This window comes from Triplophysa dalaica, chromosome 24 (genome assembly GCF_015846415.1).
Source record: "Triplophysa dalaica isolate WHDGS20190420 chromosome 24, ASM1584641v1, whole genome shotgun sequence".
NCBI lineage: Eukaryota > Metazoa > Chordata > Actinopteri > Cypriniformes > Nemacheilidae > Triplophysa > Triplophysa dalaica.
In genome coordinates, this window is record NC_079565.1 from 21001 (window position 1) to 33066 (window position 12066).

At 41.3% G+C, this 12066-nt stretch overlaps 1 protein-coding gene across 1 annotated transcript; it reads right to left on the reverse strand.

Annotated features, from left to right (window-relative positions):
* Nucleotides 1-269: 269 nt before the first annotated feature.
* pus7 (pseudouridine synthase 7) lies at nt 270-9854 on the reverse strand (the record flags this gene model as incomplete). Its single annotated transcript, XM_056740657.1, is given in 19 exon segments — nt 270-533; nt 613-704; nt 837-966; nt 1195-1296; nt 1404-1530; nt 1623-1783; nt 2020-2081; nt 2167-2292; nt 4516-4644; nt 4735-4777; nt 4780-4811; nt 4938-5011; nt 5013-5050; nt 5698-5715; nt 8434-8578; nt 8814-8927; nt 9213-9297; nt 9581-9702; nt 9705-9854. Coding segments are annotated over 19 exon segments (1887 nt in total), but the record flags the coding sequence as incomplete, so codon positions are not given.
* Nucleotides 9855-12066: the final 2212 nt, after the last annotated feature.

The window sequence follows — 12066 nt, forward strand, 5'->3', positions numbered from 1 at the left end:
TTCTCTTCAATACGATAACGTCTTGCTTTTAACCAACCGCTCAAAACGTTTAGAGAGTTTAAATTGCGCTGATAAAGCCACTATAGGCTGAATGTGGGCGGAATCAGAAATTTTCCTTCACAGCTACAAGCAATTCAAGAGCTGATGGGTGTTTCTCAAACACAATGACAAGCTCATGGTGACGTCATCATTACTGTTCTGCCTCCGCTGTGACTTTAAATACAAAGTCATGTGTCACCAAAGAAAAATAAATCAAATCATAGACAGAGCACCTCCTACGGTTCATTTTATTTTCAGTCGTTTATACAAAGCAACGGTTCATTTTTAGCTCATCAAAGACATGTGGAGAAGAAATAATATATACACGCAAATGTGGCAGAGGGTCAATGTGATTGGTCAATTAAACCAGGTGGTGTTGAGCCGAGTCTGATTTTTTATGCTGGTGTCCATCTTCAGAACCTCTCTGATGGCCATGGTGGCATACGTAGAGGAAGGCAGTGAAAACTCCATCTTAAGCACTCGATATTTCCCCTCTGTATACAAGAACACACAATCATGAGCCGAGGACACACACAGCAGACACATCGATTCAATGATAGAGATGCAGCAGACCTTTCAGGTAAACTGGAGCCGGTCTGTTTTCTAGTTTCTCCACATCTGTGTGAACGAGAGGCACGCGTGGATCGTCATAATGAATCAACTCCCTTGGAAGAAAGAAAGAGAGAGAGACAGACATGTGGAAAAGTAATAAGAAGTAAAGTAGGTATGCCTCAAAAACTGAGATCAGTTGTGTCATTGCTGAAGACCGAGCACAGATGAACGAAGCTGTTATTTACCAGCGGACGTCACTGGGCCGTATGACCACTCTTCTGTAAGCGCCGGCGAGAGAATAATCACGAACTTTGTGTCTCATGTTACTGATGTCCAGATTATCAGCGCTCAGCATCTCTCTGTAGCACTGACCCACTGTCAAACACATTCTAAAATAAATTTCAACTGTAAACAGGCCAAAGAAAACCTACTACTGAGAAACAATCCAAGATTTCCCATAATGCAACTGCTCACTAACTTCTAAATGCAGTTTCAAGACACACACAAGGAGTTTCGCTGTCTTTGTGGGACGTTGCTCAGAATTCAAAGATTTCAAAATAAAGTCACATTTAAGGTGAAAGTGGACAGATGAAAACCACTGACCGCTGTGAGTGGGGTAGATGACATCAAACCCGGGGAGTGGCATCACCACATCATGAATAGAGCGTTTCTCAGCTTCATCATCTGACAACACGTAAGCGCTGCCTGAAACAACGCAACACACTTCAAGTACATCTGACACACACACTTCATGTGCAGCTGACACAATCATGAAAACAGCACAGCGCCGACACACTGTGACACACACTAACCCCCCTTGAGTATCAAATCTCCCCCTACTGCCTTCAGACCGAACTCTTCCACACGTTTGCTGACCATCGAGTTCCACACGTAACTCTGATAACTGTGGATGTACATCAAGCGGTTGTTACGAGGGATCTGAAAGACAAACAGATGAAGAAAGAGAGAATGAGGGAGTAGAACAGAGAGACATTCGGTTGTGTGTGTGTGTGTAAGATTTGTCTCCTCACTAGTCCAAACGCTGTGATGAAGTTGTTAGTGCCGTACATCACCAGTCCCCTCAGTAACTGACCCTCTACACACCGTTTGACCGGAAGTTTCTTCAGAGCAGCTTCTGGGTCCTGAGAACGTGCCCACTCTTCTCTGCACTTCACCAGATAACCTTTCTCCGCTGGACATCCAGGAGACATTTATACACCAACTTCATTAAACTCCATATATTCAATATCATCATTTTAACGTGTGATGCCCCAGAAGAGTTTACAGGTGGAGTTTCAGCAAGTTACACCCACATGTTATGTCATCATCTTGGAAAAATGACAGCTAGAATGTGTCGGAAACAACACACGACTTGAAATGCTTAATTGAGGGGTTATGTTGCAAAATGGCGCTTGTGATGAGTCTGACCTCCAGGACGAGGTTTCAGGATGAGATCCACCACCTCCTTCCAGTTGTTCTGTAATATTGCCCTGTGAAAGATAGCAGACATCAAACCGTTACTCTTGTTGCATGTGACGCACGTCCATGTTTAGTGGCGATCGGCTGCATTCTCACCTGCCGATCTGATACGTGGGGATGGCCGTGGTCCCAAAGCGCTGCATGCCGTAGTAGTTGATAAAGCCTGTGTCCCTCAATGAGGTCATGGCACACTCCACCTGCTCCTGTGAGCCCGTGACGTTCCTGTGGGGATAGGACACACTTCTCACACATTCATCAGATCAGACCACACAAGCTTCACTCATATTACAATAAAGCCATTACTCTAACATGTCATATACACAATAATCCAAAGACTTTTAGACGACAAACCACAGAAGCAAATTTAAACATCTCATTGTTTGTGTCTGTCATTGTGAGACATCCATGTTTCAAAGTGTATAAGCGTGAAGACTGTGTCAGTTATTTGGGATGGCGTGAGGATGAGAGGATCAGTGTTGGCGAAGGGCTCTTTCTTGTCTCGGTCTCTCGACTGCATTTGGATTTTGGTCTTGATCCTCCAGGGACATTGAGCAAATGAATCGACCAAGGCAATTTGCCACAGTCATCATGAATGTTCTTCCAATCCCAGGATCTGAATTTCTTAAAAGCTACCTGTGACTCAACTCTTAACTTAACTTTATAATAATTAAAAGGAAATAATAATAAATAGAGATGAATAAAACAAAGATGGTATTATTGCAAGATATTCTCTATGCATTGTAAATTAATGAAAATAAACTGACATAAGCACCATTTCAGATTTTAAGAAATTGTCAAATATTATAATGTGCGAAATATTTAAGAGACTTACATTTATTACTCCAGGTATTGAAAATACAGTATTACAAGGTGTGGGTTAGCAATGCGATAGTCGTCACAGTTAATAATTTTTGTTACTGATCCAGGTATTTACATTATTATAATGAGAAGCACATCAACAATTATTTGTCAGCGCTGGAAACAAAACAATATACCAGAAAAGTTAGCATAAATACCATATGATATTATACATGCGTATTTGACTATATGCAATCCCTCGGATGACCCTGGCGTTCATCCACAAGTTAAATGTAAGATGCTTGTGTTTAAGGAGTATAAACTCCAGTGAGTCTCCCAGTGAACCAATGTGGCAAGAAACCTAAACTCTACTTTTCATGTATGCGTGTATAAAAGTTGTCTATCATTTTGCGACACAAACAGGATAGATCGATAAGAAGAGATCAAACAAAGGTACACTTTAAACTTCTATGTTGATCGTTGCGAATGGTTTTCACAAATATGAGCACGCAATTTGACAACAATTTGACATTTCAAAACTTGCTGCAAGTATGGTTTTGTTGACAAAGTTGTCAGAGTATGCACATCTTGTGTATTCAGAGGTTTCTGCATTCGCAGGAGCAATGTTGGGTGATAAAACACCAGAAATAAGTCATTTCAGTGCCTTAGTGTTTGTACTTGCTCAAAGAGTATGGGCTTCTTAAGCCTGATGTCACACACCACCATATATAGTAGGTCATATACTGTTTCCGGGCCCAAACGCTCAAGAAGATGCTAAATGCAACCATAACCCTATGCTAATATATGCTCATAACGTAATGTAAAACTATTGGAAAACCGCAATCCTATCCCTATTTTCATAATGAAATCTCACATCGCCAGTCAGCGATTTATTTTTCATCATTTATTCAAAAATTGATGTTGGAGATTAAGTAAGCCTGGTGACTGTAGTGTATACTTTGAGTAAATACAAGTTTTGCTTTATAAAACGGTCAGTTTTAAACGGTCCTTGATTCTGGTTGGTTTAGCGGAGTTCTAACCCGTATTAAAATACACCGCTATATAACGACCGAGCGCATCACTTAGCCTAAATATCATTGAATTTACTTTATTTTATGAAACCTTGCTACGCATTTTGAATAACAGTTTTATTAAATCAATAAGCCCCACGAAGCAGTGGGTTACAGTGGGTTAGGGTTTACAACATTATTAAATGCACTTTAACCCACTGGTTCTTGGGACTTATTGCTTTATAATATGCATTGTGAGTAAACAGTGCTCATAAACAGTGGTTTATATTAGATAAGATTCAACTTTATTGTCATTATGCAGAGTACAAGTACAGAGCTAATGAAATGCAGCTAAGCTGTAGCCCTGCTTGAAATGAATAGATGCTTGGACCCAGAAACGGTATTCCTTACGTCACCATTTTACGAGCGCATCAATTTGACTACAACACTCTTTTGGATGAACTATGGCTTAAAGTGAGCAAGTACAATGTGGTTATGCTGGCTGGACCAATGAACAGCTTGTTTTGCCCATACAGTATCTAACCATTTCAGCAAATCCTTACTGGTTTTGACAAAGTGTCATCACAAAATTACATAGTATATGAATTGAAGAGCAGCAGGTTTACAACAGACGCACCTCAGAATGACAGTGAAGTGATTTCCCTGCAGTTCTCCCAGTTTTAATGGACGATTCTTGTAGCAGAAATTTCCCAGCTTCAGATTCATGAGGCACTTGTTCAGATGAGCTAATCGTTCAGCGCTGATCCTGTCGAGATCACAGTCAAAAATCTTTTTTCACCAAAACATTCTTGACTTGAGGAGAGAGAGAGAGAAGCACAGAGGTGGATTAACTCACTTCAGAACTGCGATCTCCTGCACCGTGACGGCCCGCTTGTCTTAGTGCCCATGTACGAGAACATGTTGGGTCGGACCCTTAGAAGAACAACAGGATGAAAACAGTCAGAACTTGAATCAGTTTACACACGTTAGCATTCAACACTCAGACCACTGACACCCTCTACTTTCATCAGCAGACATTTACTTGCATAAAAGACTTACCTGAGGAACTTGGACAGGACGTTGATGGCATCCATGGTGTCCTTGTTCTCTTTATAGAGCACAAAATGGCAGAAAACTTCCACGATTCTTTGGCCAGGAATGTTTTCGGGGGGCTATGACAGGACAAATGAAAGAAAAACATTAAAGTCAAGAGTCATTTCATGACGAGAGATTTCAATGCCTTAAGATTAAACATTCCTGAATAATGCCTTCAATTTCAAACACGAGCACTAAAAAAAAAAAACAGAACCAGTTTTAAAGCTGAACCGGTGACATCAATACACCATATATAACGACACACTCATACTTTCAACTGTCGTCTCGTCTGAACAAGAGAATGAATTCAAAACTGTCGTTTTATCTGCAGCTGCATTCTGTTATTCACTTACGATGATCATATAGAACAAGTTTTGAGCATTAGTGTACACGTTGTAAATGAAACATGTCTTGTTGGTGCTGATAGCCTCATGGTAAGTGTACCAAAATACAGTGCTAGTGCGCTCACGGCGGCCCCGAGTTCAAATCCCGTATCCTCTACACAGCTCTTCATTGTCACTTCCTAATAAAGGCATTAAAAGCCCATAAATATAACTGTGGAGAGAAAAATAAAACATATCTTTTCTATCTACGCTTTACTCTGGCTAATCAAAATCCTCTCAACTCTTCTAGAAAATGACGTTTCTTCACTTAACTTCCTTCTAAATCTGACCGATGAATAGATTCTCTGTCTGTTTGTGCCGTAGCAACAGAAACATCTTACCTGCTGAGCTTCTGACCTCTGTCCACAGAAAGAGAGGAGCGTTTAGAAGAACAAAAGAACGTTACTCAAGACATGAGCCAGAGAGAAAACACAGCTGAAGGCTTTACATGCTCAGATGAACGTCATGCTCAAGACACCTTTATTTCGTATGCGACACTGAATCAGTAGCGTCTGTTTTAGGAGGCTGAAGAAGAACAGATGAGATCTCGGCTTGTGTTCATCTTGTACGCTCATGCACACTAACCCTTCTGCAGACAACCAGAGGTCATTCTGAAGAGCAATCCATCAATGAATGAGCTCCGAGCGCATGTTTAACAGACACCTGCAGCGCACCGGTCTCTCTATCAATAGAGCGATCACAACAGATTGATATGATGACACTTGTGCACTTCAGAAAGACATCACAGAAACATCTCCGGACAGACGCTGTTATTCAGACGCTTTCGGTCACCTATTCGTTCACACAAACCAAAGAAAAGAACAAAGGGCTCTCGTTTTAAAGTGTTTTGGTAAAAACAAAGAAAGATCAGTGTTTTATCTAACCCTGTTCACAACAGTAAGCTAATAATAATGATTGATTCGACTTCCTGTTTGTGTCATTACATCACGTCTGTAAACAGAAAGGAGAGAAAGCAGCTAGTTTACATGTGTGTGGATGCTGTGTTGCCGTGAGAGGCAGAGAGTTGTTTGTAAAGCAGGAGATATAAGACTTGTTCAGATATATAACTTGCAGAACGTGAGGTAGGCAGTTTTTTTTTGGAGATGGTGGTCTAGTGGGTTAAACCACTGAACTGGTAAATCAAAGGTTGTTGGTTCGATCCCAGCAGCCGCCACCAGTGTGTCCTTGAGCAAGACACTTTACTCCATGTTGCTCCAGGGGGATTGTCCCTGTAATAAGTGCACTGTAAGTCGCTTTGGATAAAAGCGTCTGCCAAATGACTAAATGTAAATGTAAATTTATCTTGAGTGTTTGTCTACACAAGGCCCCGACGTGATACCAGACCAGCTATATTCAATATTAGTGGTAATGTTTTGCGTTGCATCTGGTTTAGACACCGTCATGTGTTGCGGTCACATTGATGTACAGATCATACGCACACAGCTGCAGTGCCAGAGCACAACTCATGTCAAGAAAGTAGCTCTACATATCCCTGCAATTTTGTGTTTTAAACTGAAATGGCAACAAAGAGGCCAAACCTTCAAACTGTTACCTTAAGAAACCGGCCTACGTCAAACTTAAACATGTAAAAGAGAACCCACACCTAAAAGATGCAACTTTATCCAAGTGCTTATACCATGCACCCACATTGATGTACAGCATGCTTTTAACATGCTTTTACAAGCACACATGCTGCGTCCCAACTCACTTACTTATACTGTGCCCTTAAGTATCTTCTGTTTTTTTATGGGAAAGTATAAACATCTTAAACATCCTAAACTGTATGAACACACTCGGACATACTAACACAAAACAGAAGTGGCCGTTGTTGTCTAGACGACACTGTGATCCTTAACCATCAAAATACAGCTCTTCCTTGCAGTTAAGTATTTATTCATTCATTATTTTGTTTGTAATGTTTGCTATATACTTACAATTAATAATTTATCAAAGCATCTTTTATTTTATGAGCTGTGGGTCATGACCGAAAGGACAAGTTAGGGTTAGTGAAGGTTAGTAAATGAGCTTTCTCCGAAGGGTTGCTGGGCGATCCCTTAGAGATAGGGTGAGAAGCTCGGTCACTCGGGAGGAGCTCAGAGTAGTTCCGCTGCTCCTCCACATCGAGAGGGGTCAGCTGAGGTGACTCGGGCATCTTTTTCGGATGCCCCCTGGACGACTTCCCGGGAAGGTGTTCCGGGCATGTCCCACCGGGAGGAGACCCGGGGAAGACCTAGGACACGCTGGAGGGACTATGTCTCGAACGCCTCGATGTCCCCCCGGAAGAGCTGGAGGAAGTGTTAGGGAGAGGGAAGTCTGGGCATCCCGCGACCCGGCCCCGGATAAGCGGTAGAAAATGGATGGATGGATGGATCTTTTATTTAATTATATTAATGCAGTGTAGTGTCACTAAACCTAACGCGGTGAGTTGTGGGTAATATCAGCAATGGATTCACACTTTGAATTTTAATCAAAAACAGTAGCCCATCTGGGTACTTTGAGAAAACTCATTTCAGATAGTACAATTTAGGACCCGAGCGGCATGAAGCAACCGGAAGTGATTTAAACTGCAATTCATTGACTGGCCACTAGAGATGGAATCTCATTGAGCACAACTTTACAGCAGGAAAAAAACATGTTTACAGCTTGGTACAAAAAATTATTTTGGTCTATATACCTACTTTTGGCCTTCATAACAAATGTGAGGTGAATCTTTTCAAATCTCATCCGTTTAGATGATATTAACCCTTAAAATTCTGCATAATTAAGGGCGGTTACAGGTGGTTTCACCAACCAGGCTTCTCAGATCTAACTACGCCCCACCTTTTTTCCCCATTTTCGATTTCGATAACCGGGAGTTGCGCGTGGCCGTAATGGCGACATCAGGCCCCCCGACACTTAAAGCTTCAGAATTGCCCTTCACAAACCAATGATGATGTCGGAGACACTATGTCCTTGTTTTACGTGACATACTTATTCTATTTTGGAATACTTTTTAGAACGGACAGTATGCGGATTGGGACGCAGCTACAGACACTAAAAATACCCATAATAAGGCCTCATGGATCAGTGGACAGTACCTGACAGAGCTTTCTTTCCAGCTGTGTGATAGGCCACGATGAATCTCTTTCCCTCTCTCTCTTCAGTTTTGGTCTCCAGGCCTGGAAACAGAGTCTTCACCTCTTTGTGCAAGAGAGTGCGCTTCTCCTTCGAGTCTTCCAGCACCTGAAACATTCCCTCATCTTAACCTTCCTCTCACAAGTTACCACAGAAATAAAAGTTTCACAAAACAAATGAACAGCCTGCATTTACTGTTTGTGTGTAAACAACACCCCATGGCTAAACTCAAGGCTAGGATGTTACGAGAAGCATGAAGCAACAAGTCAATGAAGTGAAAAATGTGTATCCATAGCAACATTACACAACATGTTTCACGATGCTGTGGATGAACTTTACTTGCCTCAATGGCCACATTTCCCTCTTTGTTTTTGAAGAGTTGTAGCTCGGTCAGCTGTTGTTTCTGCTCTTCTGTTAGGACGGGACTGTCGATGTTATCACAGTCAGTGGACGTTTCCTGCGTCACACACACATTCACATCTGATTTACCAAAACTGGACTTCAAGACATTTGCTTTTATCATTTTAATAAACATTCTGTCGGTTGGTTCAAAAAGAACTGAAACAGCAAGTTCTTCTGAACCAGGGTCAATAACGTCATCCCATGTGCTCTATAAATAACACTTTAAAAAAAAAAAAAGGGCTGTTGGGAACTTCTTACAACACAAATGAGCCACATGAGTTATACTTTTAGGTAAACCCTGTAATACAGCTACAAACACCAATCAGATTTCACATTTTACCTCAACATCAGCAGGAACTGACAGGTCATCCAAAGCAACAATCTTCCCGTCTTTATTAATCTCATGGACCACAAAGTCTGAGTACCTAAATCAAAGAAAGACGCCATTTTATTAAGGGTCCCTCAGCCAAAGAATGAACATTCGGTCATGAAACTACCATACTTTCATGAGGTCCAAGAGGAGCAATCTGACTCCCCATAGACAGCAACCCATCGTACAATCAAACCATCTTAATCTGTGATCCAACTTGAACGGAGGTTTATGGTTTTGGAACGACTTAAGGGTGAGTACTTCATGACAGACTTACTGAGGTAACCTTTAACAAATGATCAAGGATTCAATAGCACACATGAACAGCACGCACGCACCTTTCCTTTAAGATGCCAGAGAATCCTTCATGATCGCTGATAAACTTGTGAATGCCAACATCTGACTCACTGAGGCCATGCTTCATCATATCAGCAAAATGATCTCCCTTCTCCTCTTCATCAACCTTCTCCTCTCATCCTCATCTCTTGCTTCGCTCTCCTCTTCCTCGTGCTCATCCTCAACTCTGACCCTCTTGGCTGCGGGTTCTGGATCCTCGCTTGTCCGCAACGTTTCTCGCCGCTCAGAACCGGAGGTGAACCGCTGTTTCCTCCATCAGCACAGAACTGTAAAGAGAGGAAGTTTTATTGGCATTCACAAATAATAACTCCAAACCTTTTGCTTGTTTCACTTTAAACACGTTGAATCTAAAGTTGTCAATGAGAGTTCTTGTACTTACATGTTTAATGACAGCTGCAAGAGCAGTGAGCCGGATATACGGATATTCTCTCTGGTCAGTAAAGTACAAACACAGCGTTTAACACAGACTGAAAACTGAATAGAACAATAACACAAAATGACAGAACTCAGCGAATCTACAGCAACACAAACCCGACAGGTTGAACCTTTAGGAACTTACCGCGCACACAAGGCACGTACCAGTTCAAACATTCACGCACGTTTACCACATAGCTGACCCCGGAAACGAATACGGATTAAGCCACGCCCACCGACGCATTTCGATGGCTTATGTGGTTGTCAGTCACGTCAGTCGACTCGTCTCGTTAACAGTTCGAGAAACGCACACTGTCTCTGTTTGACGTTGTTGTTTTGTCGTTGTCTGTAAAACCTGCATCCGTCTAATGAATGACTCGCTAATACGTTGAAGTCTATTGTGGTGTATTTAAACAAAGAATTGAACGTGTTCTAGCAAGGGCCTTATTTAAGATATAAATTATTAATACTCTGAAGTTTCACCGTGAACACTAGTAAACGGAAGTATGTCTCATCGTCATAATCTATAGTTATCAATGCATTTTGTCATTTTAAGCGATGTTGTAGAAACGAATGTAGGTTAATAAGCCTGAGTAAACAATTTGACACCATTTTACTTTGCAACTTAATATTCACGAGCTGTCTTTCAATAACATTCGCTTTTGTCTGCGTTCTCTGATAGGCCTATTTCATCCATTCCTTGTTAATATTCATGAGCCATAGGGAGCGCGGACACGCGGGAGGGGAGCCTGAACGCGCAGGAGAGAGCACGCGATGTGCTGGATTCTCTCATCATGTGACTGTTTCTGATGCTGCTTTGGTTTATTTGGCTGGGTTAGGGTTAGTTAGGGTGTTAATGTAGAGTTAGTAATATAGGTGGAGACTAGTTTGTGATTTCTGGCTGCAAAAAATCTATTGTGAAATGTGCCCCCCCATCACATCTACTGTAGTGACAGCATAGACACAGGGTCCGTGTATCATCTGATCATTTGATTATTCCAATCAATACAACAAACGGGAAAAGAAAAAAAACCTGTCGATATTTCGTTTTTCCGTTTTTCTGTATGCACAATTTTTTTTCAAAACGATGGTTTTCTTCTTATTTCATCTTAAACGGGAAATCCAATAAATACATCAACCAGAACCGAAATAACGACCCGAAATACTAGTTTTTTCATTTTGGGGAAATTTCGCACGGACTTCTGGTCGTGCACGCTTTGCGCATGCGCGTTATGTTAGTGCGGCATCACGCTCTTCACGAATGCGATCGACCAGTTAATAATTAACATGTCTTTAGCTGTACATGTTTCATATTCCATGAAGTGTTTATAAATAATGTGACATATCACGAGATGTCGGAAAAAGAGGCCATATGCTCTCTGGGGAACACTGCAACATTATTATGGGCCTGTACAGGCTCTGGCATGTTACCTAAAAACAGTAGCCTAATGCAAACAAAAATCTGCATAATTATTCACTAGATAGGCATATGACTGCAATCATTTGTCAGGTCATAGGTTAATTTAGCTAAAGTTGATGTAATGTAATGCAAATGACTACACAAAACCTCACAGTTTCAACACAAAATGAACAATTTTTGTGAATTACTCTATAGCAGAACTGTAGTTTTTGCTGGAGGAACCTAATGAATTCGGTTGAGTGACGTTACGGGGGGAGGGGCTGTTTCGCGTCACATTACTTCTAAATTACAACCGTAATGTATGGATTTGCACCTTTGCTGCTAGAAAGCTGTGACTAACTGTTCACTTAAAATGTAACATATTAAAATCAATAATGCTGACAAACTTCGACTGTATAAGCTCTGGAATGTATTGTATGTGAACGTTAGGCATTGTCCAATATTATATTTTTGAGATATTTTTCACCGTCATGTCCAGTGTGACTCTTTTAACGGGAGTGAAAAGTACAAACGAAGCAAATGTAAATGCATCCATTTCGAGTTACGCAAGATCGCATTGCACTTGTCCCTGTTACTTCACCCTAACCCACATACTAACCCTAACCTAACTCATATAAACTACATATGATTGTT